Genomic DNA, 26609 nt, shown 5'->3' on the forward strand with positions numbered 1-26609 from the left:
CTGATCAGTTAACCACGGTTCCCTTTGTTTAATTGGTCTCCTGGGAAACGCTGTTAAAATGAGATGAGGGCTCCCAGAACGACTACATAGGAGAGGCTAAAAACACTTTAATAAGACCAGTAGCTCAAACTTCCTTTGAAATCATATGATCTTTTTTACATATTACAACCACAAACTGCTTTGTAATTTAATGCTATTTGATCTGAAGTGTGCAAGTGAAAGGGGAGGGTGCATTCACACCCAATTTGTTTGCCTGGAAAGTCCAGTTCATTTGGGGAGGTGTGAATGCACAATCGAACTCTGGCCCGCCTAAAAACCTGGGTCTGTCATGTTGACAAGTTAGAAACATTTGCTGTACATTTACAACGGTTTAATGGCCCAGACACACATCCAGGTAAGAATCTATTCTGCTATTCACAGATGGTCTCCATTCAGTGTGTCTCAAATTGAGCTGTTTTGGTAAAAATTTCAAAATGAATGGCCTCTTTTGTAAAGGTGGTGGTGTCACCCTCACTGCAGTAACAATGATTCTGCAAAGTAATGACTTTGGGATGTAAATACAAATGCATGTCAAACCTTTCATATTTTAATCTGTAAAATACATTACATTGTGTTGGTGATTTCCATAAAATCCAAAGAAAACATGTTGAATTTTATGACTGGAATCTGAAAAAGTTGACAGGTTGTTTCGATCTGGTGTTCTGCATCCTTGTGCAAACACACATACAGTCTTCAAAACGCAAGAAAATAAATTGCCTTAATGTTCTCCTTCTCAGTTTGTCGAAGACTACGAACCCACTAAGGCGGATAGCTACAGGAAGAAGGTAGTGCTGGACGGGGAGGAAGTCCAGATCGACATCCTGGACACAGCTGGCCAGGAGGACTATGCTGCTATCAGGGATAATTATTTTCGCAGCGGGGAGGGCTTCCTGCTGGTTTTCTCCATCACAGAGCACGAGTCCTTCAGTGCCACTGATGAGTTCAGGTAATGATGCAGTGAGGCAAACGCGTAAATGTGGCATCTGTTGAAGGTCCGCAACTTTGATGAGATGTAAATTAGATTACATGTCGCTATATTGGTAATGACTGTGATCACTGAAATGACTCAATTACATTTTTTCTACTTCTTGATCATGACATTCTTTTAGACAAGTTTGGTTTAGGATTAAATTAATAGCTTTTTTTCAATATCAGTTCTGAGGAATTGACAAAGATTTGCTTGAATCTGATCCAAAAAAAAATATAAAAAATGCAACAAAACTGTTACATGCAGTCCAACGTGGATTTGTTTTGCAGGGAAGAAAATAACCCACTATATTTCAAAAACAATGATGCTCCTGCTAAATGTTAAAGAATTGTACCTATTATTTGCAAAGTACAAAAACAGTATTCGACAACCCTTGCACTTGCTTATTGGGTTTTTGTTTTGTGCTTGCAGGGAGCAGATCCTGCGAGTGAAGGCGGAGGAGGACAAGATCCCTCTCCTGGTGGTTGGCAACAAGTCGGATCTGGAGGATCGTCGGCAGGTGTCTGGTGATGAGGCGCGCGGGAAGGCTGAGGAGTGGGGGGTCCAGTATGTAGAGACGTCTGCCAAAACTAGAGCCAACGTGGATAAGGTGCCAATGCTCACTCACTGCATTACTGAATAGAAAAAGGCTAAAATTATAATCAACAGCATTGATATTGACTGGTTAGTAAAACAACACAGCCTGCTCAGGTAGCCAGACTGTTGTCAGCTACTTCATAGGCATAATTTACCTAAACCAGAGTTATATAGATACAAATCTCAAATGACCAAAATGAAAATTTTTCATAGTCAGAGGTCCATGTATTATAGTCCATACATACAACATACAGTTGTACTCAAAATAATTCAAGAATCTTGTAAATTAATAAAATAAAATAAAAGTTACAACTCTCTTTCAATTTAACAAAAAGAATAAACTCCTCCACAGAATTTGTCGGTAAGCAAAGAAATCAGGATCTGCAGTAAGATCTGTTTTAAAATCCATGCCACTAAGAGTGTGTTCGCTGTTGGATTGTGTTGTTTTGTTTCATGGATCAAACAAGAATTCTACTTGCAGCTTGATAAAATGGTCATAGAGCTTTTATTCTTCCTTTTCTTGACTCAAAAGTTTGAGAAAATTTCTCTTCAAAATGCCTCTCCTTGCTCTCAATGCTTTGTCGTACCGACAGTCTCTTGGTAAATTAAGCACATCACACTTGTGTTGGTTGGAGGGAGAATGAACGCATAAAAATGCAGTCCATTTTCCTTTCACTGCAAATTTGGAATGTGCTGTTTTCTACTGCTGGGGAGGTTTCAACTAGAGAACCGCTCCCAAAGTGAAAGTAAAAATGTGCCGCTGGTGTTGCAGCAGTAATGACCGAGTGACAGATTGACATGGAGATGACGGTCCTGCTTGCTTTATTATATGGCTGGCATTTAGGTGTCTTCTTATTATTTGGGAAACAGAACATAGAATTTTACACTTCCAACTTGATTCTTTAAAAAATATATATTTCTAGCAAAAATTGACAAAAAATTGACAAATTTGGAATCTAACAAAGGTTAATCTGGTCCTAAAGTTCAAAAAGTGGCCAAAAATAATCATATCAAAAACCCTCACATTGTCACACTGGACATTTGACTAAAAGAATCACAACATGTGCAAATATAATAATTATTTACAAATTTAGGTTATAAACTGGATTAAGTTTTTTTTTTTTTTTTTTTCTTAAAGAAAAAAAATAAATCAGTTAATTAATAAACGTAAATGGCCACCAAACACTCCGGAAAAGTTGGCATTTATGACCAACGACAAACCCTAACCCATTCACTCTTTGGAAAATTTTGGTGATTATGACACCATGAATTTGTAAAACCTTGGTGCAACTTGCTAACATGAACCACTCGTATCCAACTTGTAAATTCTGTACAGTACCGAATTTTAAAGATTTACTTGTTAGATTTTTTTACCTGACTCCCAAACATGTGACAAGTAGCTACTCATTTTCCCTCCAGGTATTCTTCGACCTGATGCGTGAAGTGCGTGGCAAGAAAATGACTGAAAACAAGGACAAAAACGGGAAAGGAAAGAACAAGAAGAGCAAGAAGAGTTTCAGAGAGAGATGCTGTTTACTTTGAGCTCTTCATGGACCTAAATATAAGCCACAACACACATCTGTATTGCCGGGGAACAAAGCAGATGTCTTTCATTGTCATTTAAATGGGAAATTGATAATTATTTTTGTAATGGCTTGTGATAGATTAGTCTCTACAACAATCTCAACCACTTTGTTGCCAATTTTACGTACTAAAACTGGAAGATGACCACTGTTGTTACTGTGACTTAAACTGCAGTGCTTGATGGCTCACACTAAGCTAATGACCAAACTGCCAGTGACACTAACTATGCTGCTCAAGAATTTCTCCACTGTTTAACGCTGAATAATGCCTTTGAATTTCAGTAAACAACGCGTTAAATTTCCGAAGCCAGTCGTAACCTTATCATGCAGACCTCTTGTTTCTGTGTTTGTCAAACTGTAGGAACTATAATGCTGCTGTCTGTCATGTTTGTCCATTAATGATGACATTTACTGCTTTGCCAAGGTCTCATCCATTTGGTCCTTTCTACTTGGCTGCTTTGAATTGATAAACATTTCAAATTATTATTTTTTTTTCTCTGAGTGCGTAAGCTTTATCTTTCCCCAAGACTTTGTGACTTTTGTGCCCACAGATGATTCTCAAGGTAGTGGAATCCAATTAGAGGATTTGTGGCCAAACAGGGTTATTTCATATTCCTTTCTAATTTCTTGCCTCGGTAGGATTACAAAATGTCAGAGAGATTCTTTGTAGTTCTGGAGGTAAAAAGCTGCAGAATTTTGGGGACTGAAAAACTCATTAATTAATTCTTTGTGCAGATGTGATGCGATATATTTACTAGTTTATCACAAACAGAAGAAAGCATCCATGTACTCCGACCTTTCTAGTAGTGCAGATTTGCATTTCTTGTTTCTTTCACAGGAATGCCGATGTTCTGCCATTTTGACGACAATCTTCAATGATGACATGCCTGCTTTGTGGTCAATAGTTTAATTGCAGGAAATCAGAGGCTCTTTACATTTTAATAACATGCATTTCATTGCCAATTCATAGGAAGGGGGTTTCGTTCACAGTGGACACTTTTAAATAGTTTGTGCCAACCAAACTGGAAATCGAACCATGTTTGTACACTATGTATGTGCTCTAACAGAGCAATTTGTCTGAACTATACTACCTTACTGTGTCCTTGAGCAAAGCTTTGCATCTTAACTCATGTTTAATCAAGTGCTGTGGTGAGTGAGATGTTTCTACCACTGCCTAAGCCATTCTTTGTAACATGCCTTCTTTGTTTTATGCATTCTACTGTGAATATGCTTCAGTCTCCTTGCAGCATGAAAGCTGCAAAATAAATGTTTCTTTTCTTTATTCTTGACCTTTTATGTTTTTATTATTTAAAACGAGTTTTAGGTTTTAATCATGGCCGATTCGTGAAAGCAATACTTAAATGAAATTAAGTCATTTACCACCATTTCTGCTTGGTGTTGCACATCCTCCTCTCCTGGTGGGTGTGTGCATTTAAAATTCTATCCAAAAAAGTATTAACACAAACTTCAAAAAAAAAAGTAATTTAATTCATCTATTAGGTGACTGTATTCATTTTTTTACTAAATAAAATTAACTGAACTAATTTCCTTCAGAAGTCAGCTAATTAATTACAGAGCTCACTTGTGTGGAATTTTAAGTCAGGAAACAATGCTGGACATTTGGCACTATGAAAACCAAAGAGCACACAGAGTGCACGACAGATAAGTTAGGTTACAGAACGATATCCAAAGCTTATAATTTTTCAGAGAGCACTGTTTAATATCTTATCCAACATGGAAATAGTAAGGTACAAATTCAAACCTTTAGGTTCAAGGCCATGAACCTAAAATGACTGGCCAGATTAGAGTTGTAAGAGCTGCCGAGAATCACAACCCTGCTGGACGAATCGGTCTGCTGGATGGTTTAGTGATGCTCACATCTAGTTTTTACACAGCAGTGGGAAGGAAAAATATATATATAAAACAATGTGATGGTGACGAGTGTTGATGCTTTTCCCCATTCGAGAATGAGAAGCTGAAAGGCTGTTAGTCTGCACAACACTTGAGACTTGAGAGGAGGGTCACCTTCAGTAGCAACAGTAAACATGCAACCAGAGCTGCAATGGAACGGGTTGGATCAAAGTATGTTGTGCTAGGATAGATTAGTCAGTCCAAAATGTAGATGAGAATCTGTAGCAAAACATTAACGTTGCTTTTTCACAAATGTTATAAATTTTGAACTGTTTTGCAAAGAAGAATGACCAAAAGTTTCTGTTTTTTGATGTTGAAATCTGGTTCAGTCATACTGCAAAAGACCTACAGCTGTGATTCCTGCAAAAGTTGTTTCTACAAAGTAGTGAGTCTGACTTTATTTGCTATTTAGGTATAATAATAATAATCAGTGCCGTTGAATTTAGGTTTATAAGAGTAAAGGGATCTGAATACAAATGCATTCCATGCATATAATATTTTCCTCTTTGCAATTGGGCTTTATTTTGTGTTGGTCTATTACATAAAGTCCAAAGAAAAGGCCTTGAAGTTTGTGGCTGTAAAGTGACAAAATGTGAAGGAAGTTCAATACTTTTGCAAGCCTATACAATTTTCTCATACACTTACATTAACCCTAAAGGACGAATGTCACTGCTGCCGTTCCTTATCTTCTTTGGACCAGTAACTTACATCATACGGCTTCCCAAGTCAAGTTGGGAGCCTGGGGCTTGTTTTCCTGATTGGTGACAATGATGTTTTACCAGCCTTTCTGTTAACCTCACAACCTTCTGTCACATGGCAGACTGGTGTAAGATCAGCCGAAGCAAGGGCTCACATTTTCGAAGCCCAGGGAGCGTCTGGGTCAGTGAAGCTCATTTCACAGTGTGAAAACGGGGTTGACTACATCGTCCGGCCAAGACTCACTATAATGACATTTTTAAAATGGCTTTGGGTGTGAAGGATAAGAACATGCTTCCTTGGTGCTATGTAAATTGAAATGTTTGACCCATAATCTGATTGCACCTTCTTTGGAGTTAAATGTAGAGTAATCTGCTTGTATTTCAGTCTGCAGTACTCTTCATGATAAAAAAATAAATAAGAGGGGTCTGAAAATCATCAAATTCCTGCTCTTTTTATTCTTTGGGGGCTGTTTACAAATCCGCCTGAAAGCAAGTTGTTTTTTTTTTCTGACCTTGTTTTGCTTCATTCAAAAGCAGCTCTTAAGGGATTTTAATTGATTTTGTGTGTTATTTTTTTACATTCTCTAAAAGTTGTCTTAATCTTTTCCAGCATCTTTTTTTCTTTTTGCATCAAGGCAAGTTATTTTTGGTTGCCAACACTTTAATATCCCCACCTGTCCTCAAATCAGTCCCCCATTGTATCTCCAATCTTTTATTCTTTATGGCAACAGAGATAAGACTTCCTCTCCAGTCTTGGGGGGAGAACTGTATGTTTAAAAGTATTGATCAGACAGGCCAACACCGGGGGAATTCTTAAATCAACGTTAACCTTTAAAAGAAAACGGCGCAGAGAGAGTTGCTGTGGGGATTTAAAGCTGTAACATCTATGAAAGCCACTGCTCCACTTTCACAGGATACTTCACATAAATACACTAATCCCCCCCCCTCACCATAATTTATATCACCAGTGAAACCTGCCGGGGGTAGGAAGCCTGTGGCAGAATTTCCACCAGAGAGGCTAAACATGTCACAGCGCAGATAAGCACATTTACCTGCCTGAAATTCACCTCTCTGGGCTCCCACTCCTCGCCCGCACCTCTAAGTAGGCAGATTAGGTGGTCTGTTAAACCCACAGGAAGGCACTTATTTAGAAATACATGAAAGGGCAAAGTGAGGCAGGCTAATGACCGATGCCATGTCACAGACATACTCTCGGGTCTTTTATCATTCTGTGGAGAGGGCCCCCGTCCTCTGAATAACCCTCATTATATCTGAGCTAATGTTGGGGATGAGGATGTTCAAGTGATAAAGCACCATCACAGTCCTTCATTATACAGAAAGAGAAACCGGCTCTATGGAATTGCGCTCGACCTATAAAATAAATGCAATGGACAGAGAATAACTCCTATTTTAGCGGTTGTGCCATTTCCTACCGTCTGCACATTGAGCCTTATGAGGGAGAACTTCTGTTCACTCTTTGGCCATGGGATGGCAGTCTTGCATCTCTCTACAGCCTGTGTGCTGTTTGCTGTTTTGTGCATCATTAGTGCTACCAGCTTCTCTTCCACCCCAAGGCTTCATTCATCTTGACTGAGGCTGACAGAATGACTAAATGTTTATCACCCCCTATTAAATCATGTCTTCTCGCAGAAATTAAGACTAAGTTTTGATTATCTTTATAGCCCAATGTATGTGTATCATCACTGATAACACAAGGTTAACATTTTTGTTTAAATGTTAATGGAATGAATTAAGCTTTCCTCTGAGTGAGTGTGCGTTGAACATCCAAAACCATAAATAAGTATTAAATATAAAACAAGACTCAGCAATTTTTTTTTTTATTATTAAAAGTGTATTAAAGTGCTTATTGTTTAATTTTTGTACAGTGACTTGTAAATGTACTCCTAAGCCCTGAAGTTTTTCACATCTTTTCTCAAAACTACAAACTCTAATGCATTGAGATTTTGGTTGATAGACAAATATAATTAATGCTTAATTGCAAAGTGAAAGGGAAATGCACACATAAAAATAAAAATATCAAAATTGTTGTGTGTATTTGCATTTATACTTAATTACACTATTGTTGCCTTCACCTTTCCGGCTCTTTCTAGTTATTCCCTGATTTCTCTGGTTTCTCGTGTTCCTTTTTCCTGATGTTTCCGACATTTGGGACTGCCACATTGATCAGTCCCAAATCACTGGGACTGTTGCTCATCAATGGTCACAATGTCCAGTTGATTGGAGATTACTGCTTTGTCCATCTGTATCTGGAAGTGCCACAGGATCTTAGCTCGACAATTCTCCATCACCTGGGGAGGTGATTTCCACTGTGACCTACGGGTCTCCAGGTCGTATTCCGGCTATCCTGGCTGCTTGGCCCCTGGCGTTCCATGCATTCCTTTCCTGCTATGAGATGCTGGATTGTTTCTGGAGCCTCTTTGCATAGCTGCACCTGGGATCTTTCCTGGTATGGTAGATCTGAGTTTCTGTTGCTCTGGTGCTCAAGACCTGCTCCTGTACTACAGTGATCAGTATTTCAGTTCTGTCTTTCGGTCCGGCCCCGTCTAGCCACTGGTAGGATTTGGTCACATCAGCCACTACAGCTATCTGTGATAGGTACATCCCATGATGGTTCATTCAGCTCCTTCTCTTCCAGTTTCCATTGTCCATTGTACAGTCATATATGTGCATTTATTACTGTATTTAGTTCAATTTATCCTCCAGTTGTCTCTGACCAGCTTCACCGTTCCAGTAAAGGAAAGTCTCCTCAAGTGATATTGCTTCCACTTTGTTTTGGCTTTGGATCTCATCTTATCCAGAGAAGCTAAACATGTTTGCTGTGTCCTCTGAATGACTTGTGGCAGAATGTGTCCTGAACTTCTCATGACTTGTTAGGTGCACAACTAATAGTTTCAATATAAACAGAGTAATGGATCTTTTCAGCTCCCCCAGAGTTACCGTTGACCTTTTCGCTGCTTCTTTGGTTAATTCTCTCTGCTCGTCCAGCCTGCCGATGTAGGTGAAGGCCATTTCTTGGTAGGTTTGAAGCTCAAAGGCCTGGGATATTGTTTTATGACATCACCCCGATTTAAATATCTCCATCCCTCACCTATATTATCCGATGTGTGCCTTGGTCTTCATAACGTTTTTGGCTTAGTCATTTTCTCTGACAAACCTTTGAGATTCATAGAGCAGTTCAATTTATTCTGACATTAAATTATATACACCCTTATTCTCCACTGTGCTGATTCCTGTAGGGAATTACTTGCTTTGGATCCTATTCAGGAATGTCAGAGTAAAAGTGGATGAATACAAATGGCTTTTTCAGATTTTTATCATTAAACAGTCTTCACTTTCATTCTTCCACTTCACAAGTATGCACTACTTTGTGTTGACCTATTTACATGGAATCTGACAAAAACTCTGTGAAATTCATGTTTTAACGAGACGCAAAGCGAAGAAGTTCAATGTGTGTGGAACCCTTTGCAACAACTGAAGCACAAATCATAAAAGTCAGTTGCGGCAGTGGCTCAGATGTCTGTCTCTTTAAGAATAAATTACTGCTGAATTAAAGTGAAGCATTCTCCTTCAGCTGAATTTTGTTTCCATAACAGCAAAACTATCAACAGCTCCCCACAACAGCACAAACACTGCATATGAAAAAAGCCTGTTTTGCACAGTGTCTTTTATTGCCTGGCACACATGCTATCTCTGGATGATCCCTTTGGAACAACTCTGCAGACATGGTCTTCACTCAGTCTCTGCAAAGAGTGTGTGCTGGGACAGACCCACAATGCTTAATATGGATCCACTACAATGCTACTGTATTAGTGGAAACACTTTGCGTGGTTATGCTCTTCTCTGTTCAATAAATTAGGTGTTTAAAATGTTCAGAAAAGATTTCTAAGACATATTTTTCTGAAATGTTTGCTCATACTATATAACTGATGTAAGTTTATAATTGCCGCACTGATTTCCATCAGTCAGTCATCATGTTCTCTCTACACATACGACGTCTTGCCTATCTGGAAGTAGGGATGGGCGAAACACACTTAAGGTTTTATCACAATATTTTGTGGTACTATTGTAATAACAATGAAAGTGATGCGAATAACTATTTACTGCTTCTTTCTTATGCAACTGCATGGCTTTGACTGCATGCCACAGCAATCACAGCCCCACAAACACAAATGATGTGTTTTATCTTATCACAAATGATAAGATAAATTTCTTATCATGATAAGAAATGTATCACAATTAATGATAAAACAATGAATACCCACATCTCTCTGGAAGTGCAGCATTAACTCTCCCAGATCCTATCAAGGAGACCACTGTGGAGTAAAGGACTTCTGTCACAAGTTGTTCAGTTGAAAAAGACATAAGATTTTGCACTTTAAATTTCTTTTCAGTTTATGCCGTTGGATTTCTACTCTGTTAATGTGAAAAATCAAATATTGTTAAAATTAATTAAGCCTTTGGACACTAAACTGTCCGACATGTTTTATTATTTTTCAATTAACTGAGCAGCTTTTTGTGTTCAAATAAGATGGGAACATTGAGTTGAATGTATAGTGTATGTGAAAGTCGCATAAAGAGTTATTTTAAAGACACTTGTGGTCTATTCTTTCATCACATGGCAGACAATAACGTCATTTTATGCAAATTACTGCTGTCCTCCCATAATCACTAACAAACTCATTAGAGGAATCAGTGCAATCCTTCATTATGAGTTAATGAAAGAACCCATCGAGCAGCTCTATTTTAATCCAAAAACAAACAGGAGTTTACCATATGACATGTAATTTACTACATGAGCTCACACCAATCAGCTGACCTTATTGGACCTTATTGTGTTGGATAAGTAATAATCTGAACTGTCCAAAACAAATCTTGTCAAGAATAAATGACCAAAATGACTGAAAGCCATGTTTCTTTACTTATGACTGCTGGGATGGGCTCTCCTACGCAACCCTGAACAGGACAAAATGGGTTTGGAAAAAGAAATAATGGAATTACCATTTTGTAATGTATTAGAGATACAAATAAATACTGTTGCTTCTGGTTTATAGATTAATTGGAGCTGAGTGATTGGTCATTTATGATCAGCAGCGGTTCTTGCATAAATGGTGTCCTCATGCTTCTAATGTTAAAAATGCTGATTTCTAACATTAGAAGCACCTTACATTTGAGAGACATAAAGATGAACTTGCAAACACAGATACAGGTATAGATATGAACAAAAAGTGGCGAAATTTGTGTTTGATTGATGTTTTTTTTTCATAATAATAATTGTTGACAATAAATGTTAAGCCATTGGAAAACTTGTTTATTTTCCCTTACATGGGGCCATATTTGCAATGAGCAGCATGAGGATGAAGTGCCAGGCTGTTGGAACTGTGACATGACCCAGAAGCCATATCATGCCACATTAAACACCACTGCTGTTCATAACAGTTATGAAGCACAGGAACTGGATCTTTAGCTTAGTTTTTATTTAGGATAAATCAGAAAATGCTTGTTTGTTTCTTTTACATAATATGACCGCTTTATAATGTAAAAAGAAACTGATTCTAGATATTCTATAATGCATCATTTGTGCCAGTGTGTGAAGTTGTTTACTTTAAAACAAGATTTTTTTTTTTTTTTTTTGCTATCATCATCAGTGCTTTGCAATCAGTTCCATTCCTTTTCAGTTTGTGTTCTGCGTTTTCAAATTTTGTACACTTTGTAATTTGTAGCTTTTCATGCGGGGTGCCCATCTCCGATCCTCCTAACTCCAGAGAGCTACTATCCTGCAGCTTTTAGATGCACCTCTTCTCCAGCTCACCTGAGTAAAATAAATTGCTTGTTATCAGGCTACTGCAGAACTGCGTGACATGCTGATGAGGGAATTCAGGCATTCGGAGGGGTTTTGGGGCAAGAGTCGCAGGATGGAAACTCTCGAGGACTTTACTTGGACACCCCTGTAATACAGCTTCAAAATTGCAACATTATTATTCATCTCTTAAATGTTGAGCTAGCTGCTGAATAGTTGATGCTTAATTGTAGAATGAAAGGGTATTTTTCATCAAAATGTGGTGCTCTTCTTCAACTGTGCCTTTGCAACATGTGGAAATACTTTAACTTTTTCAATTGTAGGTCTGGTTGAATGATTCCTGTTATCTTGTGGAAAGGTGAACCTCTGCTTTAATCTCAAACATTTTGCTGGTTTTAAGAAGTTTTCCTTAAGAATTGCACTGTATTTATTATCATCCATCCTCCTTGATGCAGCTGAAGTTAATTATCCTGACAGCATGATGCTGCCACCACCATTACGTTGCTAGTATGTTCACATTGCTTTGCAGGAATGCTAGTGGTGAGATGTGAATGACGTGTCTTATGAATTTCTTTCCGCTATGTCTTTTTTCGCCCCCCAGTCTTGCAAAAAGTCCAGATTTGCAGAGTGCACAAGAAATGGTTTGTCTTGTTAATAGATTCTCCCACCTGAGCCGTGAATCTTCTCCAGACTTATCGTGGACCTCTTGACTGCTTTTGCAATTAATAACTTCCTTGGGCCCAATATAAGGGGCCCTCTATCTTGGCCCCTTATATTGGTGTTTGTTGATTCCATGCTATTCCCCATTTTGGGATGTTGGAAGGAATAGTGTCACAACTTTTAAACTTTATTTACAACTTTACTCATTTTCTTTCCTGTGTGCTTTTACTATTTTTTGTATGTGTATTTACACTTAAATCAAAATGCACACAAGTACTCTGTTTAAATATAAAATAACTTCTAATGGCATTAATTGCAATGTATTGTATTTAGGGACATTATAGTAAATGGGGCTTATTGAATCCTAATGCATGCCACACATGTTAGATTTTCATTGATTAATGAAAACATTTTCTTCTGCCTTGATCTAAAATCTCAATTAAATATGCTAAAGTTAGTGAATGTAATAAAAAAAAAAAACTGTTCAGAAGGTATGAATATCAACAACAAACTTACATGAAGAAAGGTTGTTAATGCCTTACGCAATAATAAATACTGAATGTTGCTCGAAAAATATTTGCGTTACATACTGTTAGGAACTGATGGTAGAAGATCATCATCAGATCCATATCACCATATGTTACCAGCAGTAGCTTGCGCACATAACAATCTCGCCTCCTAGCTGATTGTTAACACCTTCTGCGGAGACCCGCAGTTTACAGTGTGAGTGTGACCGTGTAATTATGGACGCCATTTCCACTGTTAGCCGAATTTAATCTTTTACAGCCCGCCGCGGCCCGCTGTAAAAAAAAAAAAAGCAACACAAACCTCACAGTTTACCTGGGTGACTGAGATTTAGTATTCTGCTCAGCTTGCAGTTTATGCAGCTAATACCTGGAGAATTAGGGATGTGCTGAATGCACCCACACGTATTAAAGAAGCGAGGCAACTGATGCTATTTTCTGCTTGAGACACAGCGACCTGCAAACAGGTTAAATGTAGTGTGGAGTTATCGCTAGATACAAGCTTTGAGTCAACCTTCAACTCTATTCAGCATCAAAGATGAGCAGAGAGTGTCACACACTCTTCAAATGTGAATAAAAGCTCCATAATGCAGAGGATGTGCTGTTTTTCAAGGCGGGGGTTTAAAGGTCTGCTTCAATTTGCTGACAAGCATCATTGGCACCTGTAAGAGACATGAACCCTGTTTTGCTCTCATTTACAACTGTGTGGCTGCATTAAGCCTCAAGGTATCTGAGGTTTGCAATAAATCTTTTCCCACTGATGTTGTCAAGCTGACAGTACAATCCGTCAGCACTTCAGACGGGAAGCTGTTTATCATTCTTATCACTATCAGTATCTACAAGTGGTACACAGAGGAAAGGAACCTTGAGCACCTACTGTGAACATAGTTATGGGTGGAGGAAAAATATTCTAGTGTAATAAAACCCTCATTTTCGATGGTCGTTTAGCTTTGTGGATCGCTACGTCTAAATTACTCCTAGTTTTTTTTTTTTTTTTTTTTTTTTTTTTTTGTAATTTAAACGATTCATTGCTGTCAGCTACTTTATGCCCTGTATTTTGTTGAACAATGCAGGCCATTGAAAACCTTCCTGTGGCACACCAAAACAAAAAAAAGTATACTTTGGTCCTACTTTGGATCAATGTTGTAGTTTATAGGCACAGAGATTAGATCATCGTCACGCAGTCATCATATATCACATCATCATATATAATGCAGCCAGGTGAAAAAATATAACAACTTAAACCTTTACAAATTGTACCATTTTATAGGCACCACGTTCATATTATTTTGTGGTACTTTTCATGATAGACCAACACAACGTAGCACATAAATGGAAGAGAATTGCGACTCTTATAACTTTTGTCCTTTTTTTTTCTTTTGCCAGTAAGAACCTGAATATTGTGGCTCTGAGTGTCTATTTAGGTCCATGTTCTCTGACAGTGGAAGAATTTGCTGTGATCAAATGAGACCAAAGTGAAACTTTTTGCTCTCTGTGATGAAAATCTAATGCTGCGCGTCACCATGAAAAGACCATAGTTCAATTGAACGTAGTTGTGACAGCATCATGCTGTGAGGATTGTTCTCTTCTGGTCACAGTTGATGAAAGAACAGTTCTGGATGAGGCATTTTGTAACTCAAACCCAAAAAGGTTTGAATGAGGCCTTTAATCAGTGTCTTGTTTTTGACACTGACTTTCTTAACTTCAGCTTTGACTTCTTTACTTTTAAAATATCAAGTTTACAGCTACAGTAGAGGTCTGCTGGATTAGACCGTAAAGTACATCTGAGCATCTTTACTAACCTGTCATTTGCTATTTCAGCTACTAGAAAACAGATTTTCTTTGCAGTAAGCCACAATTTTTCTCACAACTAACGAACGTATACTACTAGCCAAGTGTTAAATACAGAGAATGAGAATAAATAACATACACAACTGAGTGAATAATCAAGAAATATGAACATTATGTGTCGTCACTGCTGGCAAGCAAGAGGAGTGAAATCTGCTCTGAGCTTGAACCTCTAGATGGTGATTCCATGGAGAATCCTACAAAGAGTCAGTGAAGATTTGAAGATGAAAACATCATCACACTCTAACACATCTTCCTGCAATCTTACTGTAACATGTAAGGCAGATTAAAGCGAAATAGACAATAATTACCCTTTCTGAATGCTCCCTCCTAACCACATGGCTCCTGCCAGTGGAGGATCTGTAAGCTTAATTCATTAGAGACTATTTTTATTATAGAACAGCAGGATACCACAGTACTGCTCACATCATCTGCATGAGGCATATGGGCAATAATTGCATCAGGAACTTAAATTGTTTAAGTGTGTGTATATATATGTGCTTTAGCATTTCTTACCCTGTAAGGCCCATCTTTCCAACAAATACTACATTGTGAGGACCCTCTATTCCTTAGGCAACCTAAAGCCCATTTTCCACAGGAAGAAGTGCTGTTTTTTGGGTTAGGGTTAGGTTTAGGACCAAGGCACGAGTTGAGCTTAGGTTAGGTTTAGGGTTAAGCAATGATTATGTAGAGGGTCACGGTTTGGCAATATAAAACCCTGACACTCTACATAATAGGAAGTCAATGCAACGTCCTCATGAAGATAGAAAGACACAATGTGTGAATGTGTGTGTGCAGTGAAGAATTCAATTATTCCAAAAGATAGTGATGCAGAAGGATGTCTTGCTCCCTAACACAGCTGGGCTCTTGGTGCCAGCAATATAATTCTGTTGAACTTGACAGGTGACAGGTGTGAAAGCATGTGATCAGTGTGTTTATACAATATGCAGAAGTGTTTCCTTTAATTAGTCATTTAAAGTAAAATAAAATCACTTCACTACTTGTTGCACACATGTCTTTGTGTAGAATTTAATTGGCAGATTTGGAATGGTGATTCCTCAAATTATAACATCTCCTTTGGCGTTCTGCCTTTAGGCTCGCGCTGATGAGCCAAAATATTACGACACATTCTGCTCAATATGCCGCGAGCACTTTATCTGCTGCCAACACATATCAAACTGGTTGTGATGGAGTCCAGAACATCTCTGAAGGTGACCTTCAGCATTCAGGGAATTAGCTGTGCGGTAGTAGATATTTTAAGTCATGGAAGTTTGCAGGTGGGGTCGCTGAGGACCAAACATGCTTGACAACATCTAGAACAATCCTTTCACTAGTTCATGTCTCATCTCTGTACAGTTTACTGTCAGTGGGTACACACAGATAGATGAACTTATTTTAAAGAGTCTTTGACACAGTCCAGCCTTATTGATTTGGACGTTGATACGGTCTCTTCTGCCTGTTTCTTACATCTAGCAACAGTTCTCCTGGCCTTAAAATTTATTATTTTATCTCAAAATGATTCACTGTATTAGGGCTATTGTTACATGAGTTATATGGTGCAACAGTCACACCCTCTCAGGTGCATTCAAAGCTGCAGACACTCACATCTTTGCCTATTACTGTTTGTGTTATAGTATCAGCTCATTCAGATTGGATGGATTGAACTCTGATTTGTCCATTTTAATACATGGATATGCTGTGATCTAAACCTATTGTAGCCCTGGTTAGCCTCTAATTAGTTTCTATGAAAGTTTACCACAGCAACTTCCTTCACATGTTTATCATATTACCTACATGTCTTGTAGTATAATATAAATGGGACTTGTTATTACTTTCTTTCAACCATGGCTTTCTCATTGACGCACCTTGACAAATGTTAACTTGTCAAACACTTGATGTTTTTTACTGTTCCTTAGTCTTCATGAAGCGGTTTCTTCACTAATGTTCTCTTACATACATCAGAGACCTTTACACTGAGATTAAATTAAGTAAAGTGACATAATCCGCTTTGGCTTATTGGAGTAAAAGGAGGCAAAAATAAAAAAATACACCTCACTTTCAAATGTGTATTTTCGTATATTTACAAAAACACAACCAAAACAGAAAACTATGCATCATTTCTACTACATCATATTCACTCAATACAAAAATCCCCATTAAAATAAAATTGTCATAACATGAGAAAATGTGAAAAAGTTTCAGTGGTAAAGATACTTTTGCAAGGCGTTACAATGTATTATCTCATACATTTTTAAGTGGTCCATGAAAAGCATGTATGGGTGTTTGCCTTAAAGGTGCTGACCCAGCCGGCCACTTGGGGATTAACCAAAGCTCTGACCTCCATTCTAATCAGCAGACTTGCTGTTTCCCCAATTACTGTGCTGCTGGTTGACCTTTTGTACAACCACCCTAATCTCCCTCAGGTATTTGGATGGGCTCAAAGAAACATAATATTTACATACCTTGTGCTGTGCGGCTTGGAGATCAGACTGCAATTGTGTAACAATTGTCCAGGACTAAAGGAAGATATCAAATAGCAAGTCAGAAATGATAGTGCTCCTTTGCAGGTAAAGTGTTTCCCATTCAGGTCTCATAGGATTCTGATCAAATAACAAGAAGCCCTCTGCTCCAGTTTGTATTGTTATGTCCAAAGTGATTTATCTCCACTGTTAGGGTGCATCGACTGAACTGTTCAGCTGAGCATAAAAGATTCAAGAATTCAGACTGAGTCTAAGATGCAGCAATGATAATAGCGTGCTGTGCCAGGCTTTATTCTCAATATCACCTGTATCTTAGTCTCTACCAGTCAAATGGACCAACGGGTCCTTTGTTTTCCTACATGAGGGAAAACAAAGGACTTACTATGTCAAAATGTTGTTCTGTAATTGTAAATGCACTGTAAAAAGTTTGATAAAAAAAAACAACTCTGGGAATGTTAATTTGTTTCAAAAGAGTGGGTGTCTAAATGTGACAGCTTGTTAAATTTAACAAAATTAAAGAAATGCTTTGTGACAAATCTGACAATCTTCATCATGTAGACTCGAGAATCTTTATATTTGCTTTAAACAATGAAGTAAAATTGTAAAATTTACAGTAAATTACTGGCAGCGGTGTTGCTGTAGCTACAGTGACTGTAACTCTTTACAGGATCCTAATTGTATTTTTGTGACAGTAATACTGTAATTCCGTTACAATTCTACTGTTATTTTGTCATTTTACTTTGCTTTTATTACAAATTTACTGAAATTTTACTACTATTTTACAGTGATTTAATGCAAATTTACTAGAATTTTGCTAAAATTTTAGTGAGTCTTTCTATTTTTTGTTTTAAATTGGTATTTTGTAATCGAAACCGTGGCATTCTTAGTCTAATGTCACACCTCCCATCTTAGACTAACTTATCATATAACATGCAATACACTGTAGACTCTTTACCACCAGGTTTCAAGTAACTTTAATTTGTATCTGTGGTTTCCACAACATTTTCAACACTTAATATGTTCAGGAGAATAGAAAATATGTGCCAAAGAGAGCCTAAGCAGAATACTGATTAGACAGTGGATTTAAGTGGGATTTATGGCAGGGATGAGCTCTTCATTTATTCCTTGTACTGCCACTGTTCTGTGTGTTGTCAGGCTTTGGGATGGGGCTTTGTCTCTGTCATGATGCGTCTACGTGTACCGCTTTCTTTTTTCGGCTACACTGGCTCTAGAGATCGGGATATGAGAAGATTGATTGACGATGTATCAATGCAACAACCTGTCCACAGATAAAAAAAAATGATAATATATCACTATCAAATTCTGCACATTCCTGATCAGAAGCAGGAAAATGGGCAACAGCTCACATATAGCATTTTGTACATAACCATGCATTTGATAAAGAACAGTGAAGAAAACATTATCTTTATTTACTGGTATTGCAAAATCTGGTTTATTAAAGATATTTTATCTTACTGCTAAAATTCTATCTATAATTGTTAAAAACTAACTTTAAATTATGTTTCTTTAAATGTGTCTTATGTTTAACAAAACTTGGTGCATTCACAATATGTTCATCTTCAAAAACTCAGTGATACATTCACACTGAGTGGAAACTATCAACCAAAATTGGGAACCCTCCCCCCTCAAAAGAACAAATTGCCAAATCATTTCTCAAACATTTAAAATTTCGAAGTAGCCGGTGAATGTCGGAGCAGCTCTGTTTGATGAATATCCATTTTAGTGGCCATAGTGTTTACTGAAAAACACTCAAGAGTGTATCCCTTGAGGCACGTCATTTTAGAGCTCATTTTAGAGCTCATTTTCTGGCTGAGTGTGAATTTGAACTAAGGTAAATCAGGAAGTCGAGATGAGCAGCCCAGTCAAAGTAAAATAAAGGAAAACAGAGTGAAGCACGGAAGATAGTCGTAAAGACGGTTTCTTAGAAACTCCATTAGCCACCAGCTGTTTGCCTGTCTGTCATGCTGCTGCTGTGCAATCTGCACAGAATAACCTTGTTTATCCTACCTCTTCCCGTAACTTTATGACAGCATTCTTAATGATTAAAAAGAGCCTGAGGAACGGCAATGGAGATGCTGAAATGTGTCATCTTGACTGGTTTGTGACTGCATCTTCTCTTACATTTCACATTAATCACGGTTGGTATGATTTTTGCTGCTGTTGTCTGAAGCACAGGTGTTTGAAATCATGTCAGAAAAAGAAACTCAGAAAACATCTTAAACAATCATTTATTTTACGAAATGTGATGTACCATGGCTAAATCATGATACGTGATTATTTTTGTGAGCACACAGGTTACATTGAAGTTGTTTCATATGCTTTGTGCAAGAATTTCAGACTATCTTAGGTTGGAATAAGGTCAGCCTTAGAATGGCTTATTTCTAAACGTGTAACTTTCCATCATGAAATAACACACGGAACATGTTCATATTATTAGTGATTTTTGCCTAAAATCAAACTGTGAAACAACAAGACTGCAGTGGGTGGTAATCTATTGTTTTGGGTAAATCTGAAGTGACAGTAATTATGGTAATTACTCTGCCTTCAAGCAAAAACATGTTCTTCAGCACCGAAACAGAAGCTATTTTTATATATTTTCTCCTTTTAGTAATTTTTTTTATTTTTTATTTTTTTAAGTGGACGTGAATGTTAGCTTAGGATGAGGAATTACTTCAAAGCCAACGCAGTCACCTAGGTTTTGTTAGGAACATTGTTCACCAAATGGCTTGATGGATTGAACTTGACTGGGCTGAAGTATAATTTGGAGCAATTTGAAATCCATGTAACTGAATTTCAGTCTTTCTGTACGGTTGGACTGATTTGGTCACATGTTTTTGTTTAAAAATTAGATTTGTTTATTTTGTTAAATGCTTTTGGATGACATTTATTATGTGGGCACAGTGCCCATGTAAATCAGTAGGTACTGTACACAGTTGGTGTTAAAATATGTTGCAGCACAAAAATGTCAACATTAGTAGCTAAGACAGCTGAATTAGAATGATCAAACCATAAAACTACTCTTTATCTTTGTTTCTGTTTAGTACCAGTAATTGAGATCTACGTGCCAAAAGAGTAGAGGTTTTAAAGTAATTTATTTGTCAAACTTCGAAATGTGATTTATAGTATCCGCTTTGGTATACTGCACGATAGATTTGTAAAAGCTCTATGATGGGTATCATTTATCCTTATTGGAGGGACATTTTATGCCAGCAACACACGTTGAATGTTTAGTCAGCTTTGCTAAACAAATGAACATGTTTTGACCTTACAATCCTGAAATGTTTTCTCTAAATACACCTCTGCTGCAGACAGTCATTTTTTCCCCTCATAAAGCATTCGGCATGTCTATGTGTTCATTTGGAAAAGTTTGCTATTAAATTTCTCTGTGAGAGCAATAAAAGGTTTTTGTTGAAAAATATTTTCCATGAAGAGCATATATGTAAGGGCATGACTACACATCATAAAGGCTCCGGCACTACCGGGTCTTTTGTAAAGGTCAAGTCAAGTCAAGCTGCGGGGATCATTTGTCTTTCTATCAAGCCCAGTAGAAATTCTCAAAGGCAATTTTCACACCACATTTCTTCACAATTTTCTTCCGGATGTTTTTAGTTGCCGCCAGCTGAATTATGACTCAGGACGTGATTGTGAGTAGAGCCCATAAATTAACTCATAAAATGTAAGACAGAAGTTGGAGGGTTGCAAGTTTTATTGCAGGTTCCCCCAACTCACACGTGCCCTTCGGCAAGACACTTAACTCCAAGTAGCCTGCTAATCTGTGTGTTGATACAGAAATGAGTGTGGCTGTGTGAGAGATGTTATATAGGTTCAGTCTGTCCGATTACAGGTTTACATATAGTCTTCATCAGGATGAATATAATATTAATTTATATATTTTGGTTGCTTTGCTAACAAGGTGGAATGATTATCAGGAATTTCAGTGATCAAAAATAATTTTGAGAAGTTTGTATGTATTGTGAATTTTCTCACCAATACCTATAAAAACTTAAAGTTCTAAATGCACTCGTGTTAAAATGTGAATGGATGTTATTTGGTACATTAAACTGAAGGCAGTAAGTATTTTTTGTCATCAACAAGTCTTGGCATAATTCTGACTGGATGCTTTATTTGACCAGAAGTAAGAGAGCATATTTAAATTGGTTGGTTTTCTGGAACAAAAGTCATACATTTTTAGACCTCATCTGCAAGAAAAACAAAAATCTGTGCTTTTTTTTTCTTTAATATCAAGTGATGAGTGCATAGGAAAAAAAAAATCCACACAGTTTTCATAAACCATTACTCGCAGCTTTTAAAAATTGTGAGGTTAAAAAAAAGAAGGATTTCTGAACAGGATGGAGGTGGAAGAGAGGAGCCACCTGAAAGCACCACAGAAGAAAATAAGAGACTCCTTATGCTGTCTGTGCCTTCACTTAGCAGAACTCTCACGTCTCTCCCAAAGCACAGAACAGAACGGGGGATAAGAGGGAGAAAGTCTTCAGACATTGAGGAGTTCTCTTTCTTTCCTTTTCCTTTTTTTTGCTGATGTTTTGCTATGATGGATTGTGCAGACTGAGTGCCATGATGTGCGCGTCTCTGGGAGCGCTTGTGTTGTGACCAGTAGGGTCGCTCATCGATTCCAAGCCATCTCTACTAAAGCACTAATAAGACACTTGGCATTTTCCCTGGTGTGATATTACTCCCTTTGTGGGCTTCCTCTACTCCTGCCAGTTATTGGAGAGAGTGGAAAAGTGTGTGTTTTTTATGTCTGTTGAAGTTTTGTTGTTTGTGTTTGTGGTCATACCCACTTCCCCATGCATATGTGCTTGTGTGTGTGCGTGGTGGCATTTAAGTCTGTTACGTTCTGTTCAAGTGCAAAGCACAGATGCACACAGATTTGCGTGCGTGTCTGTACATACATATGTGCATATGCCATGAAATAACAGATTACATTATGTGAATTTAGATTAGTGGCAACATTACGCAAATCCTGATAGTAGGAGGAAGAAAGTCCACAGTGGGTAGAGGGATCAGATGGAAATGTCACCTTGGAAGCCACTCAAGACTCGCTGAGGCCTGATTGCCCAAGTGAGATCCGGAATGTCATCTGATTTGGAAGCAGAATCATCAGTGAACATGGTCTGATCCTTTCCTAAGGATAGAGATTAGTTGCAGTGTTGGAGATGAGATCAGCATCGCCAGATGGAGCATTTACTCCAGCAAGAACTTTGAGAAAGCCAAGTCAGGCTAACATGGAAGCTTGCAGGACTGTGTGTTTATTTGCTGCCAAATGTTTAGAAGCGTCATTATAATTAACAACATGAATAAATTGGGATGCGTGCTTCATTTATTTTACTGCAAGAATGGGCTAGCATGAGATTCTCATGGCATGGTAACCTTTAGTTGTATTAGTGCTTTCTCCCTCTCACTCTGTCTTCAGCCAGTGGTCATATTTTCCCATGTGGCCCTTTAGGAGAATTACTTGCCTGCCCTGGCATCGTGCTCTATACAGTGAGACAAAAGTATTGACAGACCCAGTCTCAAAGGGCCCCAGGACACAGCTTCTGTGCTCTTCCAAAGTTACCATAACAAAAAGTTATGAAAGCCTAACAGCAAAAAGACCAAAAGATTGAAAGTTTAAGAAATGTAAAATCTCACGGAGAGCATGTTGAAAATAAAGTCTAAGAAAGGAATTACAGCATTAAATAAAGTGAAAGAATACTGGACCAGAAATCAGTTCCCATTCTGTTATTTACTGATTTGACTGAACTTATTGCGCAGGAGTTTGGGACCAGAATTATTATTACAAATGACTTTGTGTTCAGCAACCTCCTTGCCTTCTTGTCACTCTTTCTTCACATCTTAATAAAATGACATTAAGCCTTTGAATGGTGGGACCTTTCTGAGGCTTTCAAACCAGAACGGGTCAAAACCTTGAAATGCCTTGATGCTGATAATTAGCCAGTATCTGCTCTGTGGTGTTACTAAGTTCTGCTTGGTGAAATTTAGACTTTATAAATCTGTCATGTCTCCCACTTAGCATATTAACAGTTTGTCCAGCGGGGCGCACTTCAGTTTGTTTTGTGCACTTAAGCATCTTAACATGGTAGTTGGAAAATTTGAGTGCTGCAATTATGCTTGTAATCACTGAATAACAAAAGAAGAAGTACGTCAGGAAAGTGGAAAGTTATATAGATATTTAAAACACGAGTGTGCTTCAGCTTGTTTTTGTCTGACCGACTGAGCCGTAGTATGTCTGTATTTACCAAACCAACGAGCCACTTGCATGGGCATGGAAGAGATATACCTTAACCTATGAGTGAGGAGTCTCAAGGCCAACAACTTCCAAGCTAATAAATTTGTCTGAGGGAAAAAGGATGAGAAATAAAGGCCTTTAAATGTTCCTATTCCTCTCCACGTCAGAATGAATGGATGTTTCAGCAAGCAGTGCCACAAATTACCCCCAGAGAGAAAAACAGCTCAGCTCAGACAGCTGCAGCGTGGGGGATCCACTCCCTCTGGAGAAGTCATATTCAGACTGATAGGCTTGTGTGGAATTCAGTGAACCTGACTGCACCCTCCACCCACGGGGCTCCGCTCCTTCCACATTGGTGCAATCCAAACTCCTCGGGGGAATATTCCTTCCTCAGCTATCTTCAACATTTTCTTAGTTGTTCCTTTTTAGAGGTCCTGCTGCCAACTCAATTTCAGATGGCTTTTACACTTCAGCTACATGCCTCCTCCGTGCCCACGCTTGTGACTTCCAGTGAATCTCGGGGCAATGCATTCTATTAACCTATTTAGTTTTTTCCTTCCATTTGGTATGTAGAGTCAAACACAGCCTGTATCAGATTCTAAAGTGAAGCTTGAAGCCCCCAAGCTAACTGCCTGCGAGTGTCTCGCTGCCTACAAATCGCCTTTGCTCTTCATGTGTGTCCTGCATATGGGTTCAGTGTTGCCCTCTGCTCCACACTGGGCTTCATTAACTTATAGCAGCAACGATGGAGACGTTGTCGAGACAGAAATATAAAAATAGAGAAACTGAGTAGAAATCTTCACCTTTCACCTTTGAGTTTTTCACCAAGGATAAACTAGTGTGCACTGTTTTACTGTGTGCGTCCTTGAAATGAGAGATGTTAATTCCTCTCTAAAGAGAAGCATTCCAGCAAAAACAAAAGGTCAGCATGATTAATGATTAACATCACTATCAAAGGCTGGAGGCATGATTGTATCCATGTGCCAAGAAAAGGAACCAATGCGAATTAATTCACCAATTCTACCACAAAGAGAGGTCAAATATCCAATCAGAACTCAACCAAAAGCTTATAGATGGCTGCAGAAAGCAGGTGAGAATATTTAACCAGTTTGAATGCATGTATATAGCAAGTACTGAACAGTACCTAGTATAGATGGAAAAATAAATTCAAGTATACCAAGTAGATCTTAGTTTTGCATTTTCTGTTTTTCTGTTTTAGTACTTATTTTACCTTCTCCATCATTGACACTTCCAAATTTGACACATACTTTAGATGAATGAAGTAGATACAAAAAAGATGGGGTCTATTATCTTGACATGTTTTAGATGTAATCTAAATCTGACTCATGATTGGAGAAATATGCTCTGTTCTAGAGGTTATGCTAGTGCAGGATACCCACACCATCTTCCCAGGTCCTGAAGAAATCCATCGCTGTCTAACAGAGAGAGAGGAGAGTTCAGTTTAATTACAAAACATTTATATACTCTCCTATGAAGGCTGTTTTTTCCCCCCTCAGTTTATCTCACATTTACATTTGATTGAAGGTAACAAACGTTAATAGATTTTTTTGTGGGGAAAATGAAATATTAAAAATGTGAAATCACCTAAATGTATAGATCGGGTTCACTGCAATCTGCAAGGAAGTAACTAATTGAGCGCTTACCAGGATAATAGCCATTCAGCCCGTGATTTATATTCTCACTCTGCTACAAGGGCAAACATAAGTATTTGCAGCCTGATTGGTGTTTAATGTCTTTTGACGACTTCAGACAGCGGTAAAGGCAACGATCATTGCACATCTCAATAATGGCAATCATAAAAGCCGGCACCAAAGGAAAGGTCACTGTTAATGGCTGGCAGGCAATATTTTGTGTCACTCAAAGTGCCCAGCTTTGATAGTAAATCTCTCTAATAAGAGGAGCCTCGCCAGCAATTTCTTTAACTTAATTACCAGGTTGTTCCAGAGGCATGTGGTTGATATCACTGTGTGACATTTGAGGCCAAACAAGACAGAGTTCCGAGTCTCTCTTTTACTTTGACTTTACATCACATCCACTCATTCGCCGCCTATTTTCCACGTCTCCTTAACCTGTCATTCTTATTCAGTTTCATTCCGTTTATTTATAAAAATGTAATCTCAGACGCTACCAGACCAACTGTCGAGAAACATAAACAGAACAAATCAATGAAGTTGTATAAGACGGATTCAAATGCAGTTCCATTTCAATTCTAGCTCTAATACAGTGGAGAAGAATGCAGTATATTGTTCCAGTTGGTGAAAAGTTATCTAATGGACCACAGCCAATTGCATCAACTCATTGATTTTGCAGCAATCCCTCATCTTGAGTGAGCATTTTGTGTATGTGACCAACTATAATTGACAACTACAGTTAAACCTTCATATCCTGTGGCCAAACAGATGGGTTATAACATTGTTTTTCTTTCAGATTGGTGCACTTACAGAGTCCATAGCACATGCTGTGACACTTCACTGAATCATAAAAAACAAAAAATCAATTTGCTTAAAGGGTCAGCTATAGATTTTAGAGAGGAAGCAGGAAAACAAAAGGGTGGTTAGATATCGTTTTTAAATTGTCAAATATTCTGAGAGAAGTCAGCACTCTTGTGTGGAGCTTTGCTGCCTGTGGGTCTTAGAACTGCATTAAAAATAGGGGAATCTAAACAGAAGGAAGATGACTTACAAAATCACATTTAACTTTAAAATTCAACTTTAAGGTTCAAGGATTTCTCAAAGATGCGAGACAAAATCAAAGCAACATTCCAGGTATGTTTTTGATGAGGGGAATAACGTTATAACGTGATATAAGGCTCAAGCAAGTCGATTTTATGTAATACCCCTATTTTAGTAAAAACTTGCTTTGTCAAAGACACTTAATTGTCAACATAATTCTCCTTTATTTATTTCTAGAACCTATTCTCAATCTGTGACTCTCAGTCAGGAATAAAAAAAAAAGATTTCTCACTTTGACATATTAAACTTTTCAGTTGTTACTGAATGTTCTTAAAGCCGGGTTTGAGATGGCTAAAAGCAGAAATGTAGGTTTGTAAAATACAAAGTGACTAATAGGATTAGCAGGATGTTTATTTCACCCACACAAAGTAGTACCTCATATCTATTCAGCTTAAGTTTTCATAATTCTTTATATGGCAGTCAGACTTTTGCACTTTTGTCATCTGTACTCTTTCTGCTT

General features: G+C 38.0%; 1 protein-coding gene and 1 long non-coding RNA gene across 2 annotated transcripts in view; one reads left to right on the forward strand and one right to left on the reverse strand.

Annotated features, from left to right (window-relative positions):
* The window catches only part of ralba (v-ral simian leukemia viral oncogene homolog Ba (ras related)), a 21817-nt gene extending 18619 nt beyond the window's left edge, over positions 1-3198 (forward strand). Inside the window, exons 3-5 of the mRNA XM_015032566.1 lie at positions 777-985; positions 1439-1616; positions 3023-3198. Coding sequence (XP_014888052.1) covers positions 777-985; positions 1439-1616; positions 3023-3145 — 510 coding nt within the window. The 3' untranslated portion in view covers positions 3146-3198. The remainder of the gene's footprint in view (positions 1-776; positions 986-1438; positions 1617-3022) is intronic.
* Positions 3199-3222: 24 nt separating this feature from the next.
* Positions 3223-26609, reverse strand: LOC106947519 (uncharacterized). Its single transcript, XR_001425003.1, has 4 exons — positions 26599-26609; positions 20895-20900; positions 17335-17341; positions 3223-3627 (listed from the first exon to the last, which is right to left on the reverse strand). It is a non-coding gene; the product is annotated as an uncharacterized LOC106947519 (long non-coding RNA).

This window comes from Poecilia latipinna, unplaced genomic scaffold, assembly GCF_001443285.1.
Source record: "Poecilia latipinna isolate Pla-1442-1.1 unplaced genomic scaffold, P_latipinna-1.0 Scaffold245, whole genome shotgun sequence".
Lineage (NCBI taxonomy): Eukaryota > Metazoa > Chordata > Actinopteri > Cyprinodontiformes > Poeciliidae > Poecilia > Poecilia latipinna.